This window comes from Miniopterus schreibersii (genome assembly GCF_964146895.1).
Source record: "Miniopterus schreibersii genome assembly, chromosome: 2".
Classification (NCBI taxonomy): Eukaryota; Metazoa; Chordata; class Mammalia; order Chiroptera; family Miniopteridae; genus Miniopterus; species Miniopterus schreibersii.
The window spans coordinates 179,009,645-179,031,021 of record NC_138102.1 but is presented as its reverse complement, the minus strand read 5'-3'; the positions used below and the strand labels follow the sequence as shown (position 1 = coordinate 179,031,021).

The following is a 21,377-nucleotide window of genomic DNA, read 5'->3' as shown; positions in this document are numbered from 1 at the left end:
GGAGAGCTGAAAGGACCCACCAATGACCCAAGAGAGGGGCAGACTGCCCTAGAGACATCCGTGAGATGCCTGCAAGGCCTCGCACTGGCAGGTGTCTCCCCAAAAGCTAGGCTGGTGAGAAGCAGCACTCTGCTCACCTCCCTTCCTGCTCTTCACTCAGTCTTTCTGGAAGCTCAGTGGGTTTCCCCCAATGCCCAAGAATTTTCCAGGCCCCAGGCCTTTCTGCCTGCTGCTCCCTCTGTGGGGATGGAGGGATGGCCTCTGAGCTCCCCCATGGGAATGTTGCAGTACAAGTTCTAAGCACACCTGCCCCTATGAGCCCCACGCCCTGCCCCCACCAGCCCCAACCAAGCTAGTGGCTCCTCCTTTGGTCCCTCCACAATGTCCCTGCCAGTAGTGCCATCTACCCTGGGGGACAGTGACTGTGCCCAGGCAGCCTTCCTCCTGAGCACCACTGCGTGATTAAGTGCATCCCACTTTACAGATGCGGATGATGGGGTGACAACCATCAAAGGCGACCCAGGAGAGCGCACTCCCTGGAGAAAGATCCCTCTCCATCTCCAAGAAATGCAACCCACAGCTGCATGGTTAGAAGCTCACGCCCCGAACAAGGAACAGAGGATCGGGTCTGCAAAAGATGCGGCCCACGCTCACGAGTCTCCACCTGAACAAGATGAAAGAAGAGGAACCAAAAATGCTTGCACACTCTCAGGAGGCTCACCATCCGAACAAGGACAAGACGCTGCTGAGAAAGTTCCCAAAGAAGAAATGGGCTTTGAACACGAGTGAGTCAGAGGAAATGGACTTAGCTCCTCTCATCTCTCCACTTCCCTGAAAGGTGTAGTCATGGAGCTCTCAGCAGCTAGAATTACTGTTCAAAAATACTTGTGATTCAACAATGACCACGCTGGACTGAGGCATCATTTTCCTGTTTTTAGAAAGACCAAAAACTTGACTTTTCAGTTCTTCATAACTGTCTTCATTTCTACTTGGTGGTTAAACATTTTATCTAATAATTTATTAGAATAAAATGTTTAAAATATATTTCTAAGTTCCTGTTTTGCTTGAGGCTTTATATTACTAAATGCATTTTAAATATAAAATATTTTACTTCATTGGTTTTTAATTTTATGATTTTTAGCTTTTTAAAATAAAATCATACTCATATTGGTATCTCAGTATCAGGCAATTAATGAGCACTGTTTGTGTTCTCTAATATTGCTGTTACTAGTGCTTTCTTCCACTCAAACCTCACAACTTAGGGTGATGAATCCCATGACCTCCAGTTTACTGATCATACACTCAGACACAGAAGTCAAAGTGCTTTACCCAAGGCCACACAGCACATGGGGGGCCCCTGGCAGAGAACCCATCCACAGAATTCTAGCACCTCCTTTTACCTCCTTTGAAGGCCCGATGGGTATCCACGTCCCTGAACACTAAATGCCACATCTCACCGCACACTCAGGTCTACCTTCTGAGGCACTTCACCAACAGTAGCTCATTTATCCCAACACAACCAGTGTCATCCCCATTACAGACTAGGAGACCGAGGCATAGAAACATTGGGTGAATCCAGCTAGTCTGACTGCAAAACCGTATCACCTGCCCAACCACAAAGCTGCTCAGAACAGCTGAGGCTGGTCAAGCTTACCTACTTTACAGAGACTTACACACACACTGGACACTGCTGGACTGTCACCAGGGCCAGCAAGAAACTGGTTTTATCATTCCCAAGAGCAACTGAGGACCCGGAACACAAAAGTAAGAGCCTCGCCCAGAAGCCCAAGTGGCAGATGCAGGTCAGAAACCCAGAAGAAGCCTCTGTGTATCTAAATACAAGTCTTTATTATTTCACTGAACTCCAAAAGCACACTTCTGGACCTGTCCAGCTGATGCCCAGAGGCAACAGGGCAGCTCCTTCCTCAGGGGCAGGGGCCCCTCTGTCCAGGGGCAGAGAGGAGCTTGAAGGAAGTTTAAGAAGATGGCCGTGGGGAGGCAGAGGTGACAGCGACATTCTGGTTGTGGGATGTGCAGGAGGTGGCGCAGGCTCACTTGAGGCGGTAGAGGACCTTGCGCTGCATGCGGTGCTGGATCTCGCCCCGCCGCAGCATGAGCTGCAAGACCTTGTGGATGGCGTGCTCTGGGTATTTCTGTGGACACAAGGCTGGATGCAGGAGCCTGCTTCCTGAGGGGACCCCACGACACCCACCAACCTGCCCACTGGGCTCCCATGCATTGCCTGCTCACAGGGAACTTCCCATCACACCCCATCTTGATCAAAGAAGGGCTCACACTTCCTGAGCACCTACCGTGCACCAGGGACTGTTCAAAGTCTTCACAAACATAACTGGCTCCATCACCACAACAGCCCTGTGCAGGTGGTACTATAATCATCCCCTCTTTACAGGGGAGGAAACTGAGGCACAGAGAAGCTCAGTCATTTGCTCAGTCACACAGCAAGTAAATGGTGGATACGGGACTTAAATCGAGTCTATCTAACTCTAAAACCCAAGGTGTTTCTATCTCCCAACCTCTCTAAGCCTTGGTATGCTCACCTACAGAATAGATGTGATACTACCTCCTCTATAAAACTGCTCTAAGGATCAGAATGAGATGCTGTACATGAAAGAGGAGCGGAGACCAGAAATTAGGATTGTTCCTGAGGTTTAAGGTGGTGACACGTTCTCCATAACATCTGAAAAGCCAGCTCCTCTCTATGGGGTCAAGGGCACTGTCCCAGTGAGCTGGGAGGCTCACCCCCCTGGCTCTGCCTGTCCTCACTCCAGGCAATGGAGGGAAGGAGTAGATGGGAAGAGCTTGGGGAAGACTGAGTGCCATTCCACCAGAACCCTAGCCACCTGTCCTCTCCCAATGAAACAAAAAAATGGCCCAGTCCCAAGGGGAGGAATAATGGGAACAGATCTGGGACAAGGAACAGTTGCCCCACAGCTTGTCTGCTGGGCAACAGGACACAGGTATTGGGGAGCAGGAAATGGGCCATGGCAGCTACCCGGAGACCTCTTGCACCCTCCCCATCCCTGCCGGCCCCAGGGAAGGCCCACCTGCTTGGTGAAGTCCTGGATAATGCTGTGCTCCGACACCTGGGAGCCAATGGCAAAGCGGCGCTTGAGCTGCTTCTCGATGCGGCTCAGCATCTCCTGGTCCTCCTGGCTGGTGAAGCCCTCCACTCCTGTGGGCAGAAAGGAGACGGGTGGGTGGGCCAGGGTGCTGGGGAGGCTTGGAGAGATGGAGGCCTCTATCCCAAGGAAGAACGGCTGGAGGCAGACCCAGAAGAGAAAATGAGAAGAAGAGGAATAGAGTGCCAGGGAAGTGAGAGCCCGACTGAGGAAACATCCAAAGAGACCTGAAGTCAAGGGACAAGGCTAACGTGTCAGGAAGGAAGCTCCAGGCAGAGGCAACGGCAGGGGCAAAGGCATGAGGTAGGAACATGCCTGACTGGTTCAAAACCCAGTGCAGGGGCCAGAGTGGTAACCAGGGGCCAGGTCCTGTGGGGCCCTGGAGGCCTTGGCACAGGTTCAGTTTTTATTCTGGTGGGAGAAGCAGCCACTGGAGGCTCTGAGGACAGGCACAGGCTGGCTTTTGAGAGAAAGTTGGTAACACATGGATGCATCCAGCTGGATAAACAGCAGGGACAATGGCCTAGAGAAGTAGACCTTAGATGGAGAGCTGGAGGGGAACCACCAGTGACCCAGGAGAGGGCAGGCTGCCCTGGAGACATCTGTGCAGGGCCCTGGGTGCAGAAGGCTCATGGTTTCCATCTACTGCTGCAGAGACCCTGTTTCAGCTAAGGAGAGGGTGGGGTTACAGTCAGGGAAGCCACTGACAGGGAATTCACAGCTCAGAGTTAAAATGAGTCTGCAAGGCAAACTCCTACAAAAACTGCAATTCCCAACTCAAATTCGCTGCCCCAAATCACACCTGTCCTCTGTGCACTCAGCATCCCAGAAAACCCTCCATTAGCAACTGTCTGGTGTGACAGGAAGCCCCTTAGGGCAGAGACTTAGTCTTCACCAAGGGGGCAGGAGAAGAGACCAGGCATCACCTACCACCCCTCCCACCTTCCCTGGCACCAGCCACACTGGATCTTGAACATGCCAAGCCTGCTCCCTCCTTGGGTTCTTGGCACTCTGTCTTCCCTTTACCAGGAGCACTCGTCCCCTAGGGAGCCACATTTCCTCACTTTACACCACCAGTCCTTGCTCAATGTCACCTCCTCAGAGGCCTCCCCATCCCTCTCCCACACACCTGGCCTGCTGGGACTCTCCCCTTTGCACTTTCATTACCTGAACTTGATCTGTTTGCCACTTTGCTCTCTGTCTTTCCCCACTTGGAATGAGAGCCCCTTGCACAAGGCAGGGACTTAAGAGATCTGCTGGCTCTTAGACTCCTAGCACCAGGAAGTTCCTGGCAAATACTAAACACAATGAAGTATCTGCCGGTGAGAGAATGAATTTACCTGAGAGCCTGGCATGTGATCAGTGCCCCGGAGAGGCCTGCAGAAAGGCCCACCCTTAGCAGGCAGTATGACTTTGGACAGTGTGGCCTAGGCCGGCCTAGGCGCAGAGAGACTTGTGTTCTAGCCAAGCGGCGGCCTTGGGCACCCTGAGAAGACTTGAGAGTCAGTTTTTCATCTAAGACGGGAAGGACGCAGTGGCCAGCCTGGCTTCCAGGGGCCAGCTGTAAGTAAAACGAGGGAAAGAGCTTTACAGGGTGCTGACTATTGTTCTTGACCAATGACAAAACTACCATTTCTAACGAACTGGCTCCAGAGGACTGGGTTCATGGGTCTGGGGAGAAGCTGCTTCTCCCCACCTGAAAGGAAAAATGGCCAGAGGGAGAAAACAGAAAGGAAGCAAATGCAGGAAAGCAACAAACACTTGGGCCTCCAGCATGCTACCCAGCCCACATCTGCTCACCTGACAGGGTGCCCGACAAGGCAGCATCCAGCGTGGACACCTGGAAGAGCCTCAGGGCCTCCTCCACGTCCGCCTCCGTGGCGAAGGGCTGCAGCTTCATCTTGCTGAGGGCCTCAGCAATGCGCACAATGGCCTCCAGCTGCCTGTGTGGGGGCAACGGGACAGCAGGGTGGCCTGAGCCCATCTCCCCTCTCTGCACATCCTGGCACCAAGGCAGTACTTCCCAAGGTAGTATGACGGCAGGGGAGACTGCTGGCTGTCCCACGACCTGTTATGACCGCTCTTCCTTTCCTCCTCAGTAAGGGAACCCCAACTTTTATTCCGGCACATGACACCCCACTAAGACATTTCCCAGCCTCTCTTGCATCTAGGTGTGGCCAATGAGTTGTAAGCCCAAACATTTTGTGGGGATTTTAGAAAGTATCCTTAAAAGGTGGGCCCGTCTTTCCCTTCCTCTCCCATCGCCTGGAATGCAGAGGTGATGGCTGAAGCTCCAGCAGCCATGTTGGACTATGACGTTAAAGGTGAGTCTGAGGGAACCCAGGTTGCTGATGACTCTGAGGAACCATCACAACAATCCCAGACTACCTACCCCTCAGATATTTTCACCTACAAGGAAAATAAATTTCCAATTTACGTAAGCAGCTTTTCTTGAATCTTCCATTACATACAACCAAATCCGCTAACTAATGAGTGCTGAAGGAAGGATTCAAACTAGGTAGGTCCCAGCTCTTAATCACTGTGCTCTACTGTATAAACTCACATGAAAGAAGAGAGTTAGGAACTAAGAAAACTGAGGTCCAGAGAAGGAAAACAATTTCCCTGCAGTCACACAGTGGGCTAGAGGTGAGGACCTAGGTCTCTTGACTCCCAGGCCTGGGCCTTCCCTCACCCTCGGGCTTCCCTGCAAGGCGGGAAGCCAGATGGATTTCAGAAAAGAAGGTTCTAGGTTTTCCTGACCTTAAGGAAACCAAGAAACGCAGATAATCAGGGAGACCACTGTTAACACTCCAAAAGGGGCCCCCTGCCTGCCCAGCAGGCCTTACTGAGGGCCTGTGCTGTGAGGTTAGCGATGGCCCAGAGCCGCTCGCCCAGCATACCCTGCCTGTGAAGTGAGGCCTGTGCACCCAGCCCCGCCCGCTGCTCACCGCACAGTGATGGGGATGCTAGAGCGGCGTTCGCTGTCCCTCTCGTGCTGACGGGCCCCGCTCCGCATGAGGATGTAACGGTTCTTCAGCTTCTCTGCGGCCTCTGCTGAAAGCCGGGGGCCACACTTCCTGCAGAAGGGTAAGGAGGGGCTGCCATGAGACCAGAAAGGAAACTTGGGGCACCCTCCCTGCCCCCAGCCAGCTTAAATCATGTGCTTTCCCCCAGCAGGGGGAAAATCATGTGCTTTCCTCCACCCTCGGGTGCATCATTTGGACGAGATTTAAGTAAAATATGGGCTATGGACAGGTGTCACAGATCAACACTGGGAGAAAATAGGTGCCTTTGTCGGAAAACAGGTAAAGGAAAGCCAGGCCCGTCTGCAGGGGGTGAAGACCGCCCCTCCATACTGCTGGATGACATGTGGCTCTTGTCATGAAGGGGGGGTTGCCTCATCCACAGTACAGAACCATGGGCCCACAGGACGGTAGGCTCTCAGCAGTCCTCGACCCAATTTCTCTACCACCCAACACATCTGAGAAAGTGATACACAATGATGCTCACAAGAGACTTGGCAGTGACTGCTATCCAGGAACAGGGAGCACATCACTCTCTCAGGGGGGAGGGGGGGCGGCACAGGATCTACCCGAGTCCTATCCCCGCCCACCCCCACAGGTCAACTGGCAGTCACTGATTTAGGGGAAGCCTTAGGTCACCTAATCCAACCCTCATCCTGAGGATCAGGAGACCAAGGCCAGAGGCAGGGAGTCAGCTCCCCAAGGTCATGAGGAGCTCGGAACTGTGAAGACCCAGAAATCACTGGGCACTACACCACCCCTCACCCCAGAGGTGGTGAGTTAGGGACCCACCCGACTAGCATTTCACCTCCCATGGAAGGGGCACTCAAAGATTCCTCCACCCTCGGGTATTACTGCCAGCCAATGAAAGACAACCGAGCTGCATATCAAGAACCTTGCCATAGTGGCTAAAAGCATAATCTCTGGAGCAGGTACCTGGGTTCAAATCCTGGTTCCACTACCTCCTACCTGTGACTTTAGACAAGTCACTTCACCTTTCTTTGTCCCAGCTTCCTTATCTACAAAACGGGATAATAATATACCAGTTTCATAGGTTTGCGGGAGGGCTAAATTTCAGTTGTCCATAAAATACTGAGAAGAACACCGGGCAGGGAACAATTACCCTACTACATTTGATTACTGTTACTGACAGTCTATGAGAATAACAAAGTTGCAACTGCCATTTACTGAGAGTTTACTTGGCGCAGGGCTGTGCCAAGCACAAACTCATTGTCTTGTGCAATCCTTATAAACACCAACCTGGAGAGAGCAAGGCTCAGAGGTCAAATGACTTGCCCGAGGTCACAGAGTGGGGTCCGGCACTACCAGAGCCTGTGTCCAAAATGACCACACTGCCTTGCCTTCCTGAATGTCCATCAAGGGGGTGTCTTTGAGACCATCTAAATCCTACACCCTCATTTTGGAGATGGGGAAACTGAGGCAGACAGCCACTGAGTGACCTGTGTAAGGTCAGAAAGGAGTAGAGCAGATTCAGCAGAGCTAAAACTCAAAGAACAGCATCATCTCAGGCATCCTTCATGAGGGGCAGGCCCAGGGACCAGCATCTAGTACTCACGTTCGGCAGTAGGAGATGAACTTCTTCAGCGTGGTCAGGTCAACCTCGCCCTCCACAGCCTGGGTCTGCGTGAGTGCACTCACGTGCAGAGTGATGACGTGTTTGGCCAGCATCTAGCAGGCAGAGGGGACTCTGGGTCAGCCAGCAGGCCCTCTGGAGCCTGTCTCTCAACAGGGGTCGAGCAGACAGGGAGGGAACTTGTAGAGCTATAACCAATGGAAAATGGGAGGCCTCCTCTTTCTCTGGGGCTGTCGGCTGCTAAGACAAAATCCTGGAGCTGCCAGGGCCTCCTCTATCACCAGAGGGAGCAGCTGCCAGAGAACAAGCCTCTCCCAAGGAGGCAGCAGAGCTGTAAAGACAGAAGGAGCCGAGGACACCAAGGCCTAGACCTAACAGGCCTCAAAACTCTGGGCTTGTCCATTCCATAAACTACTAAGTTCCTTTAGAAATTTATACACCAGAACTGGGTGGGGTTCTATCACTTGCGCCCAAATGTCAACTCCCCATCTCACATGCAAGGGACTGAGGCCCAGGGGAAGTGATTTGCCCCCAATTACACAGCCTCTCACTCACAAGAGAGGCAGAACTCTGCACCCTAGTTCAATGGTCTCTGCAACCCCTAAGTGCCACCTCCTTGGCTACCCACTTATGGGCCTTATCTGATGGTCAGGGCTTTAGCCAAGTTTCTTGTTCACCCTCCCCCAGAACCGTGGGCCTCAAGCCAAGCCCAGTGCACCCAGTGCACCCTGTGGCCCTGACTCACCACATCCCTTTCCTCATTGTGCTCGTCCTTGACAATGAAGATCATGTCAAAGCGGGACAAGATGGTGGGCATGAAGTCAATGTTGTCCTCCCCCTTCGTCTCATCCCAGCGGCCGAACACTGAGTTGGCAGCAGCCAGGACGGAGCAGCGGGAGTTGAGGGTAGTGGTGATCCCGGCCTGAGAGGGAAGAGTGAAAAGGAGATGACAGATCAGAGATGAGGACCCCAGACACGGCTCTCAAGCCTGAACACATGGACCTGCGATTCTAGGCCTGCTGCTGCTGCTGCTGGCAGAGACCTGAATAGAAAGGACTCAGCCCAGCACTCAGAGCACCAGGGGCCTGGCCAGGCCACACTGGACCTCGCCGAGTAGGCTTGCCAGGGAGGACCACACACCTTGGCGATAGAGATGGTCTGCTGCTCCATGGCCTCATGGATTGCCACTCGGTCATCTTCTCGCATCTGCACAGAGGAGAGAAGAGTCCATCAGACCAGGTGAGGGGTGGGGGAGCAGTACCAGCAGGAAAGCAACAGCACAACTACTCCCCAGTCCCAGCTTCATGCCAGGCCAATGGCAGGAACTGGGTCACCTCTCATCCCAGTGACAACTGTCCAGATGTGAAAAGATGCTGGGAGAGGTCAAGCTACTTCCCAGTTACCCTGTAGTGACAGGCAGGAGACTGGATATAAGTTTCCAAATCAGAGGTGGTTTCTGCTGTCCAGGCACAGAAGGCCACACCCCCTGCCCTGAGATGACTAGGTGCCACCCACCTTTCGGCCACTACTTCACCCTGTCAGCCTCACCTTGTCAAACTCATCGATACAGACGACCCCGCCATCAGCCAGGACCATGGCTCCGCCCTCCATGATGAAGTTCCGGGACGAAGGGTCCCTAATCACGGAGGCTGTCAGGCCCGCTGCGCTGCTGCCTTTCCCGGATGTATACACCTGGGGAAGGGTCATGGGAGGAGGTGTCAGGGCCCAACACGGCTCCATGCTCTGACCCCACTAAGTCAAGGGGACCAGAGAGCCGTGGTTCACCCAAGGTCACACATCACAGCTGGCTAGAGCACAGAATAGAACTCAAGGAGCCTCCCTCTGGATGAGGACTCCGCCCTGGCCCGTCTGGCCTGGAGGTTCGCCCCCACTGGATAATTCACACCCATTACGCTCCTGAGCCCCGCCACAGCAGTCCTTAGGGGCCCTGCTCACAGAGGAGCACAGTGAGGCCCAGAGGAGAGGACTGTCACTTCCACATAGCCTCACAGCTGGGACAGGCTTCTCACTCCCAGGAAAAAGCTTCCCCTACCCCAAATCCCATGCCATCCCATGTCACATGCTGTCACTGAGCCCTTGAGACGGGCTTAACTGTAAAATACATATAAATTTTAAACTTCGTGCTAAAAAAGGAATGTAAAGTATCTCCTTAGTATTTTTTTAACATTAAGCTACATGTTGAAATATTTTAAATATCCTGGATTAAACAGAGTATTGTTATGATTAATTTCACTTGTTTCTTTCACTTCCTAATGTGCCTACTAGAACATCTAAAATCCCACACGTGGCTCACATTTGTAGTTCACACTCACTTCTACTGGGCAGTCCTGGCACGAGCACTTGTCACACACAATTCCTACCTCTATCTAGAGACCAGACCTCCCACCTATACACTCTGTCACATTGAACCCGGCAGGTATCCTTGCCCCACCCGATCTCCAGACACGTTCCTCACTGCGGAGGCCCTGGCTTACTGGGCGCTTGTGTTCAAATCCCTGTGCTCGCCCTTACTAGCAGGACACTTAGCTATGCTGTGCCCATTTCCTCGACCACAGGACGGGGCAGTCCCTACTGCAGAGCTGAGGTGCGCGCTGGGCAAGTAAATATATGTAAAGCACTACAAGCAGTGCCTGGCCCTTGACTTTAGCCATAACTATTATCAGTGTTATGCTTTAGACGATGGATAAGCTGAGGCTCAGGGAGCTTAGGTGACTTGCTCAAGGTCCATAGCCAATGACTAGCCAGGCTGAAACCCAAACCCCATCCTGCCTCTCAGCCGGCGCTCTGCTGTCCACCCCAAAACTACACCCACCTATTGATTTCCTTCCTCCTCTCCTGCTGTGCCACCTGACCACAACCAAGGGGAGTAAGGAAGAAATTCCAGGTCATCCTGCCCACCAAGAAGAAATTCTGGGTCAGCCTTCCTCCCTGCAGGGGCAGCCAAGGAGAGCAGGTCATCCGGCACTCACCCCAATGGGAGAACATTTCTCCACAAACTTCAGCAGCTGGGACTTGGCCGTCCCCGGGTCCCCCAGCATCAGCAGGTTGATGTCTCCTCGGCGAGTGAGCCCGTCAGGGAGCCTAGGGGAGGATATGCAGGTGGGCAGGGCAAAAACTCACGGAGGGCCAGGCCTCAGAATGGACGCCACGGCAGGCTAGCGGTCAGCCCCCGAACTATCACGAGCCTCAGAGCAAGCGGGGAGGCAGGGGCTCTGGGCTGAGACCACAATCACAACCCCGTGTCCCCTAGCCTCGCTGGTGGTAACTTGCCTCTATGCTTGGTCTCTACGCTTCAATTCCCTCATCTATAAAATAGGCACGATCGTTGCTTTCTCAGTTATGGTGAGGACTGACTGGGTTTCAGACACATAAAAGCACTTAGAAAAAAGCCTAGTGCATGGTAATTCAGTAGATGGTAGTTGCTAGTCATATTATTTTCAGACCTCTATTACTTCATAGTTTCAAAGGACACATGACGCCCTGTGTTAGGTTTTCACCTGTTGTATCCATGTGGAAGCATGGGTTCAGAGAGATAGTATCTCTCACCCAAGGTCACACAGCAAATAAGCAGCACAGCAGAAATTTAATCCCTGGTCTCCAAACTGCAAACCCAGAGCTCTCCCCGCCAGGTCTGTACCCGCCAGGTCTCCCACAATCCACCCCTTAGCCAGGGATGGGGATGGAGTCTCTCTGGAGGGATCATGATTAGTCTCCAGCCAGCCAACAAGGAGCCTGGAAACTGGGGCATGTGCCCAAGTAGCAAGCAGGGCTGAGTCCTGGGAAAACGAAAAGAGCATTCGTGTCCGGACCATCTGGCAGCTGTCATCCCATGAGCCAAGTCACTGTCCCCTCCAAGACTTGGGGAGCCTAGATCCCCACCTTTTCCGGGAACCACCAAAGAGCAGGCAGGCAATGGCCTTCTTCATGTCGGTGCCCCCAAAGATGGAGGGAGCGATGCTCTTGGAGATGACCTCATAGACATTAGGGAGGGCGGCCAGGCGCCGGAACTCCTCCTCTTCCTGCGGGGTCACGGCCCCGGCAAAGCTGCGGCCTGGGTAGGGAAGGGAGGGAGGGTGCATGAGAGCTGTGAGGGAGAACCAGCTCCACCCCACCATTCGGCCTGGTGCCAGCTCAGGGCTTCTCAGAGGGGAGAGTCCCCAGGGTCAGGACAGCACAAGTGTCAGCACAAAGACAGAGGCCCCTGTTCTCCCCCTTTGGTGTGGGCCTGTGTGTTCCAGGGTCCAGTGAGAGAAGGGAAGAGTGGAGGGAGTCAGAGGAGCCAGAGGGCCAGATCGTGGAGGCCTCTGGGGACTCCTGGGAAGTCCTCCATCTTGCGGAGTGGGCTGGGGTGCTTCTCAGCTAAGGAATGACATGGTGTCTTTTGGTTATGACAGCACCACTTACCCTGAGCGCTATGCGGAACAGAGTGTAGGGGCGAGAGCAGGGAGTAAGCCCAACAGTAATTCAGGAGAGACAACGTGGGCTCGGCTCAGGACGCAGCACAATCTTTTGGCAGGGCCAGGCCAGGGCCCCAAAGCCAACTCACCAGAGCCATCCGTGTCCACCTGGATGCCCAGGACACGGATGTAGGAGCTCCGAATGCCCACGCCCACCCTGTCTCGACCCTTGCTGGAGGTCAGGCCAAACTTCTTAATGGAGTAGATGCCCATGATGGTGACTCTGTTCCCAGGGACAACCTTGTCACACAGGTACCTGAGAAGATGGGGAGGAAGGGGAAAAACAGATGAGAGCCTGGTGGAGATAGTGTCCTGACTCTATGTACCTCATCACTCGGTCCACTTTAGCATTTCTACCAGAGGCCTCACAACTCAAGCTGGTTCCAGACCTCTCCACCCCACAGGCCCAGAAAATGGGTCTCTCTCCCCCTCATCACAGCCCATCCTGGGCTTGGATGACAGCTGCTTGGAGGACAATGCTGACGATTCTTGCCCATGGTGAGGGCCCGAGCCTTCCGATGCCTTCACAAGCTCATCTGTTATGCTGCTTGGGGTCAGAGGGGAAGTGCTAGCCCACCCCAAGCCATCAGAAGCCCCATCTCAAAGTATATGATGGTCTAACCACTAGGCTGTACACCTGAAAATAATACAAAATAATATTGAGACTGTTGGTGGGTGTGGAGGAACTGAACAAAAAAAAAGAACTCATGGACACAGTGTGGTGATTGCGGGGCAGGGGGGGAGGTGAGAGCATATGGGGGAATAAATGGTGATAAAAAAAAAAAAATAAAATAATGATATTAAATGTAAACTGTAATTGAAGAAAATCTAAAAAGTAAAATTAAAATTAGAAAATGAAAAGAGAAGCCGCACCTCCATCTCTCTGCTGTACGCCTCATCACAGGGCTCCCCGTAGCCGCTTCAGGGAAGCCTTCCTCATGCCCTCCCAAGCACCCTGCAAGGGCTACTCCCCACTTCTGCCTCGTCATGGCTCCATGAGTTCAACCAAGTCATTTCGCCTCTGGTTCATTTCCTCTTTTGAAAAATAAGACGTTGAAACAAGGAAGTCTCTGAGTCCCTCCAGCCAGTGTGGCATGGAAGAAACACTGGGACATGTATCTGCACACTGCCACTCAGTAGCGGTGTGACTTTAAAGAAGTCACTGCAACTCTCTGAGCCTGAGGGATGATAACCCCTGATCTGACCTACCCCAGGGACTGTGGGATCAGTGAGGCAAGAGATACAGATACAGAAGTGCTTTATACACCAGAAGAGTCACAGCCTAGGAAGGACTGTCATCGTCACTGTTAACGTTCCATGAGAGGATTCTATGACTCCTCTTCCTATGTCCCACTTGAGCTTTGTGGATCAGACCTGCTTGGACAAAATCTATATATAACGAATACTTAGTTTGTAGGAGAAACGGTGCTCAACATTTGACATGCATTTCCCAGTTTAAATCTCCCAGCAGCCTGATGAGAGATTAAGGACTGTCGCACTTGATCCCCATTTTACTGACGAAGAAACTGAGGCTCAGCAAGTTCATGCAACTTGCTCAAGAGTCTGACTTCTACACATTCTACTGCCACTGAAGCAGCTAATGAAACCTGTAGGTCTGCTCCCCAGAAAAGCTTACACGCACAGAACACCTGTGAATGCCAGGGTGTGCAGCCCCGGGTAAGAACCCTAGTCACCATCTCCAAGCCTTATGCCCCTGTTACCGTGAGGGACCAGGCCCCAGCTCGGCACTCTCTTCCTCTTTCCAATCACTCAACAAAATCCAAGGAAGGATCTTAACAGCAAGGCGGGGGCAGCAGCAGGGTGTCAGGCTGAGATGAGGCCCTCCCAGCTGCTAGTTATCTAGCTCTGTCACCTGGAGCCTCCCAGCATTGAGGGCTGGAGAGATTCTCCCAGGAAGAACACAGGCTCAAAGGTCCTCCATGCACTAAGTCAGTTACATGTCCTCAGTCTGCAAAATGGGGACTGACATGCCCCTGCAGGTGATGGGAAGATGAGAGGAAACTACAGGATGTACCAGGCACAGGGCAAGAGTCCCCTAACCAGCCATCCTCTCCCCCTCCCTCACCCACCATGCTGGATAGTCCACACCCAGCACCAGTTTAGGGACACAGCCAGTGACATCTGACCTCGTGGATGCCCACACCCAGCCAGCTCACCTGTCGCAGTAGAGCTGCATGTGCCTGGGCATCTCACCGTGAGGCACTGCATCAGGCAGCTCCTGCAGCTTCAGAGTCTGGAAGTCCACGCACTTACATTTGTCAGGCATGATGAAATACGGGTCCAGTGGGCACCTGGGGCGCCCAGCCTGATCCCTGATGGGGGAAGAAAGCAGAGTCACCAGATCTATCCTGAGAACCCAGAGCCCATCCTAGGAGTCAGCAACAAGGCATGGCCAGCAGCAAATCAAGGGTCTCCACGATAAGGCACAGAAAGGCCCTAAAAGGGTGGCTCTGTGGGGGACCGCATACTGGAGTAGGAGTGAGGAGACCAACTCCAGGCCAGGCTCTTCCATGAACTTGCTGGGAGACAGACAAGTCACACTCCCAGTCCTCTCACAGGGTCTCAGTGTCCCCACAGGCAGAGAGGGGCCAGACTGCCAATGACCTCACTAAACTCCGCTCAAATCCCAGGATCCCTGAGGGTATGGGCACCTGGAGACCATTCTCAGGGTCTAAGCCTCTATATACCCCTATCTAATGAAATCACATAACTACTGTAGCAATATTATAGTAAAACACCTATGTGCAGGGCACTATTCTAGGTGCCAAGGACACAGCAGTGAACAAAAAGTCCCTGCTCTTATGGAGCTCGGGTTCTAGTCAGGGAACACTGAAAACAAACCGGCAAGTAAATACATAACAGAGTGACAGGCAGCACAGGCACTTGAGCAGGCGGGTAGGAGAAAGAAGGACTGAGTATGTGTGCACCAAGAGTAAGACAAAGGACAGGGCGGCACCTCTGTGAGGTGACATCTAAGGGAAAAGATGAAGAAGTGAGGCCATGGGCTGTGGAGGCTGGAGGAAAGGATATGCTGGGCAGAGGAAACAGCAAGTTCAGGGGCCCTGCTACTTATAGTCCAGGAACAGGAGGGACGCAGCAAGGCTGGGACGAGAGAGGAGGGAGGCTGGGCAGAGCTGGAAACAGACCATGAGGGCCATGTGGGACACACTGGGCCTTGACTTTGGTAAGACAGTAATGACTGAATCACCTGCAGTATAAGGGTCACCTGGCTGTTGGCTAGAGAATAGACTGGGGGACGAGGGAGGACACGGGATTCAGGGAGCAGGTTTCTGCAAAGTTCCAGGTAAAGGATGAAAACAACATGGAAGCACGTGCCAAAGGTGGTAGGAACAGTCAGATTCTCTACATACAAACTTCAAGGCAGAGCCAAAAGGACTTCCTGATTGTTTGGATGCAAAATGGAAAGAAACATTATGAGACCAAGGACTTGGGCCTGAATACCTAAAATAGTAGTGTCTCTACGTTGGGGTAGGAAGACAGGGGCTGTGGAATGGCAGATGTGGGGATGGGATGGAATCAGTTCAGTGTGAGACATGGGTCAAGTTCAAATGTGCACTGCCCATTAGACATCCTTGGAGAGGAAGCTCTGGCAGGTGGCTGTACTTGAGACTGAAGGTCAGTGAAATACTCATGCGTGTCCTCTGCACATGGACGATATTTAAAGTCCAAGACCACCTAGGGAGTGAGTGCGGAGAAGAAAGGTGGCTGAGCCCTGTCTGGGGCACTGTAACTTAGGTCCGGAAGCTGAGGGCAACCAGCACAGAGGCCAAGAGCAGCCAGGAAGAGAGGGTAGAGCCTTTAGATCAGGGGTCAGCAAACATTTTCTGTAAGGGCCCAGACAATAAGGGTTTTCAGTTTTGTGGACCAAAAAGTCACACACTCTGCATCTGCAGTACAAATGTGGTCATAGGCTGTGTTCTTGGGGCCTCCGGATCTGGCCCAGCAAGCCATAGTTTGCTTCAGAAGACTCCAGATAGACGGCTCTGAACCTTTCCCTCCCAACCCTGTGTTCCCCACACAGGTTGTCCAGGCATCCTGGTGCAGACAGAACTCACCAATGCAAAGGGATATGGTGTAGAACCCTGAGCCCCGGGGCGTCAGCTCTGTGCCTCCCCCACTGGGCATCCCCTGCCCCGGCCCCTCCCTGCTGCAGTGTCCCCATCCTTCCCATCTCCACTCAGGTCGCCTCCTCACAGCCCTGGAGGCCGTTCAAGGTCCACTCACGTGTTGCACTTCCTGGGCAGGGCATAGCCCTCCAGGCCTGGGCGCATGGCGATGTTGGTGAGGGTGTTGCGGCAGCTGCGGCACTGGATGGAGATGCGGGTGGCCTTGGCGCGGACCCCGGATGCTGAGATGATGATGCCGGGGATCTTTACCAAGTGTGACATCATGTCTGACTGCAACAGAACCATTGGAAAGTGGTTGGCTAAAGGGAGCCAGGTATACCTGAGATTATGCATGAAAATCTGTCTTTTAATGCAGACTGAAATATTTAGAAATAAAAAGCCATGTCTGTAACTTACTTTAAAAATAGTTTAGCCAAAAAAAGTAATAACAATAATGAGAGAGAAAGAAAGCATATTAGGCAAAATGTTAACCACTGTTAAATTTATAGGTGAAGGTATATGGGATTTATTATACTATCCTACTTTTTTGTGTTTACTATTTTATAATAAGAAACCAAAAAACAAGAAAAGTTTCATCATTTTTTTTCCCCATTCCAGTAGTTTTCCTGGGACAGACAGGTAGGTTACAGGTTCATGTTGATGCCCTTCCCCCCAATGCCTGGAGATGGAGAGGGAAGAAACACAGAACGGAGGCCAGCTCCCCTTTGGTAACTGAGGCCAGAGTCACAGTGCCTGCCATGGCCCAGGGGTATACTGGAACTACTGAAACAACCAGAAACCATGTTTTTTTGGAAAATAATGTACAAAGCTGCAGGTATCCTGGCACTCCAGAATTTCAGAGTTGGAAAGGATTGGGGGTTGCTTTGCCCGCACGAGGAGCTCAGTAAACACTTATCCAATGAGTTAATTCGGTCCAGGATCACAGAGCTGGCAACCAGACGCGCCTGCCTCTGAAGCCCCCCTGCACCACGCAGCTGCCACTGCCACCTTCCACCTGGCCTCTAAGCAAACCCACCTTCAGGCTACGAATGCTGGATGGGCTGGCGTCCGACTTGAGCATGACCTGGATGTCCTGGAGCACCTCCTCACCAGCGGGCCGTGGCCGAGTCACCTCATCGGCCACCTCCTTGGCAGCTTCCTCCAGCTGGAGGAGGAAGGGAATGGGCTGTTAGTGCCTGGAGCAGGGCCAGCCCTAGGGGATGCGGGGACAGGGTCCCACTCACCAGCTGCAAATGCTCGGTAGGCTGCTTATACAAGAAGTCGGCCAGGTCTTCATCAAAGCTGGCAAGGTCCTCCATCTCCACCTCGATCCAGTACTCTCCCAGGTTGTAATGCCGTTTGAGTTCATCCCTGGAGTGGGCAGGTAGCAGGGTGAAGGTGGGGAAGGGTGCAGAGGAGAGGAAACCAACACTGGCTGAGGTGAACTGCACCCTGAATGTGCCCTCACCATTGCCGACACTACTCTATCACTTCTCTTCCCAAACACACATCAAATTCTAGGTGGTTCCGGTACTTAACCCTGCAGAGGCTCCCACTGCTGGCAGAGGCATCCTCCAAAGAAAGCTCCATGGAAAGGATGTGTCGACCCTCAGACAGGATTCTGCACACAGGTCAGTCTGGGAGGCTCTCACTGCAAACCCGTTCTTTCATTTCAGGACTCCTTGGAGCCTTTAACTCTCTCAGGAAACTAATAAGGACATACCTCAGAACCTGGAGACAGAAGGCAGCAGACACCATGTCTGTCTTGTCAACCACCAGACTAACTCTTTGTACAGAGCATCCCCTGGGACTATTGTCCCAAAATACACTTGGGGACCACAGACCTACACAGAGCCTGCTCCGCGCCTCATCTCAGGCCTTGTCCCCTTCCCCCTTATGCCTGGGAGCCAGCCTGGCCCGAGATCCCCTTGCACTAACAGGCCACCCCATACCCCTGCTCATGCAACTGCTATGTAGAATGCACAACTCTTCTGTCAGCTCAGGGGTCACCTTGAACTTCAGCTCCTCTGGAAGCCTCCCCTAACTCCTCTTTTACATTCCTTTGAGGAGACTCTCACCTTGTAATTATTTGTTGGTCTCTATGCCTCACTCCCACCTACTTCTTTATTACAAGTACTATGGGTCTTTTCATGTTTGTATCTCAGTGACTAGCACAGTGCCAGGCACAGAGATGGTCAATGTCAGCTGGTGCATGAATAAATAAATGGAGGCAGGAATCACTATGCCCATTTTACCGATAAAGAAACTGAGGACCAGAGAGACTGTTACTTGGAAGTCACTCCAACAGAGCCTGGACCTGCAAACTCATGTTCTCTGCATTGGAAGGGCCTGCGATGACTTGGTACAATATCACAGGTTGTACAACGACCAGGCGCAGGGACCCTGCCCTGCTCCTTCAGTGCTGCATCCCTGCACCTGGAGCAGTGCCTGGCATGCAGCAGGTGCACAATCAATAGAGGTTACACCGCTGGAATGAATGAACAAGTGAAATAAATCCTAACTCCCATCTTCACTAACTGCACCCAGAGTGCTTGAATTCCTGCAGTACTTCTGACCTTACATGGGAAGACAGTAAGAAAACACAGGTAGGGGAACTGGAAAAAGAACCAAAGGGCCCAAGTGGCTCTAGCTGGGGTACTCAAAAGTCAACTTCAGGTATGAAATATGCACAACTAAATCCCATCCGGCGCTGGGAGTCTGAGGAAGCACCGCTGGGACCGAATCCGTAGAATGGGACAGGCTCCTTCACCTCCTGCCAGTCCCCCCAAGGCTCTGAATGGAGACGTGCGCCCAGCCCTCCAGCAGGGAGTCCGCAGGTGCCTCTCCCCTCCGGCCCCGCTCCAGCCCGCACCTGTATTTGAAGGTGAAGCCGGTGCGGTCGGTGCCCACTCGGTACTGCCGCAGGAACTCCTTGAAGCGCCTCTGCAGCTGCGATTTGCGGGCCTTGCCCTCATCGGCCGCGGTGTCCCCCCCGAAGCTGTCGCTGTAGAAAACGCCGGGGTCGTCGAAGCCTGACATGACTGCACCTGGCGCGGGGACGAGGCGATGGAGCCGACTGCGGGCGGCGCGCGGCCTCCCCTCCGCCCCGACGTCGGCGGCCTCCGCGCCGCACGCGGGGCGAGAGTGTCCCGGCTCCCACAGCGGGTGGGGGAACCCTGGCTCCCCCTCCCGGCTCCGGGCCGGACCTCGGTCCTCCCAGGACAAACCCCCGCCCACGCTTACTGCGCCCCCAGAGGCAGACGCCTGCCGACCCCCGTGGGGCGGGCTCCCGGGTCCCCACTCCCCAGTCCCGCCGGCCTCACCTCTCTGCCTGCACCCCACGGACCTGGAGAGACCAGCACCCCCAAGCTCCGCCGCCGAGTTTCGCGGGAAAAACGAGACGCAGCGTTCGGACGCCGCGGCCGCTGCGTCCCCATTGGCTCGCCTGCGCTCCGCGGCCAGCGATTGGGCCGTTCTGAGCCCTCTAGCCCCTCCTCCTGCGCAGGCATCCCAAGAGGATTGGCTTCGGGGCTCATGACGTCAGGTTTCCGGGCCTTTTTCCGGGCTCCATTTTGTGCGTCAGGCAATTTGGCGCGAAATTTCTGAAAGGGGACAGGCGGGGAGGGGCGGGCCGAGCGCAAAGATGGCGGAGAGGCGGGCTTTCGGGCCGGCAGGCGGCGGCGCTGTGCCGAGGGCTCTGCGGTCCACTGCTCTCAAGAGCCTCGTGGGAAAGTGACCCCTTTCAGAGCCACGGGGTGATAGAACCAAGGGTTCGGAAGGGAGCGGTCTCAGTACACACTTGCCTGGTGCGAGCCGCCGCCCCCCAGTGGCTGGGGGGCCCCTGCACCCCTGCTCCCCCGGGTCACGCTCTTCCAAAAGGTGGAGCGTCGTCAGACCTCAGTCACCTCTGGTCTTAATGCATCTGGGACTCGATGCTTCCATAGACCCAAATGGTATCTTTTTCATTTAAGCCTGTAAAGTATCGGGGCGCGCTTAAAACTGGTGAAAATTCCAGATCATAGTCCCAACCTAGCTTGGAAAATAGGAAGATCTGGCAAAAACCGCCGCAGGCCCGGGCGGCGACAAGGGCGGCACAGGCGCCCCCCTTTTCCCCTCCCGTCCCCCGGCACGAACTGGGAAGAACTTTTTACTCTCTTGGCCACGTTCGCGCGAACATTTACGGGGAGTGTTTAAAACGTGTTATTACAGTGTCTAAAAATTACACCGGATGAGTCCGAACCCGGCTTTTCTCACCGATAGCTCACGTGGGAGCGGACACGCACGTCCCACTCCCGGCGAGGCGCTTAGTTCCCGCAACGCGCCGGCGCCGGTTCCCGGCCGCGCTCCGGACTGCAGTCCCCGCGGCTGCCCGCCGGCCCCGCCCACCCCGCCGGCCCCGCCCACCCCGCCGGCCCCGCCCACCCCGCCGGGCCCGCCCACCCCGCCGGCCCCGCCCACCCCGCCGGTCCCGCCCACCCCGCCGGTCCCGCCCACCCCGCGCCCGCCCCGCCCTCCCCGCCCCGACGGCCCAGCCCGGCCGCTGCCCGGAGACCTGGACGCCGGGTTTCGGGGATCCCTACTCTGCGTGTCCCCGGCCAGACGAGAAGTCCTGGGCTCTCGTCTTCTCCAAGGAAAGATTTTGACCGAGACAGCGGAGAAAGCAGCAGTTCATTGGCCGCTGCAGAAATGCGCTTAGGCCGGTGACACGAGGACGCGCTGGGCTGCCCGGCCCACTGGCGGGTCAGCGAGAGGGGGCCTTGGGGACAGGCCCAGGGGTCAGCCCCCCCCAGGAGCTGCCCATTGCTCCCCCTAGTTGCAAGTCTCAGGGGGTGGCTTAGAGGCTCGGGGACACCTGCCTGTGGGGGACGGAGCGGGGAAGGGAGCGGCCCCGGTGTGTTCCCTGGGGGAGAGCCCGGGACCTTCCTTTTCAGGGGCTTCAAAGGCTGGGCGCTCAGGGGAGGCCTTAGGGGCACAGCATTAGAATATTCATGAGC

At 54.3% G+C, this 21,377-nt stretch overlaps 1 protein-coding gene across 1 annotated transcript; it reads right to left on the bottom strand.

Moving 5' to 3' along the window:
- Window positions 1-1,823: 1,823 nt before the first annotated feature.
- MCM5 (minichromosome maintenance complex component 5) lies at window positions 1,824-19,774 on the bottom strand. Its single transcript, XM_081128543.1, has 17 exons — window positions 19,707-19,774; window positions 19,256-19,430; window positions 17,628-17,754; window positions 17,420-17,548; window positions 16,502-16,674; window positions 14,413-14,568; window positions 12,325-12,491; window positions 11,658-11,829; window positions 10,748-10,859; window positions 9,306-9,449; window positions 8,898-8,963; window positions 8,503-8,679; window positions 7,740-7,852; window positions 6,089-6,217; window positions 4,941-5,083; window positions 3,066-3,193; window positions 1,824-2,153 (listed from the first exon to the last, which is right to left on the bottom strand). Exons 2-17 carry the CDS (start codon window positions 19,420-19,422, stop codon window positions 2,052-2,054), a joined length of 2,205 nt encoding a protein of 734 aa, XP_080984669.1. The 5' UTR covers window positions 19,423-19,430; window positions 19,707-19,774; the 3' UTR covers window positions 1,824-2,051.
- Window positions 19,775-21,377: the final 1,603 nt, after the last annotated feature.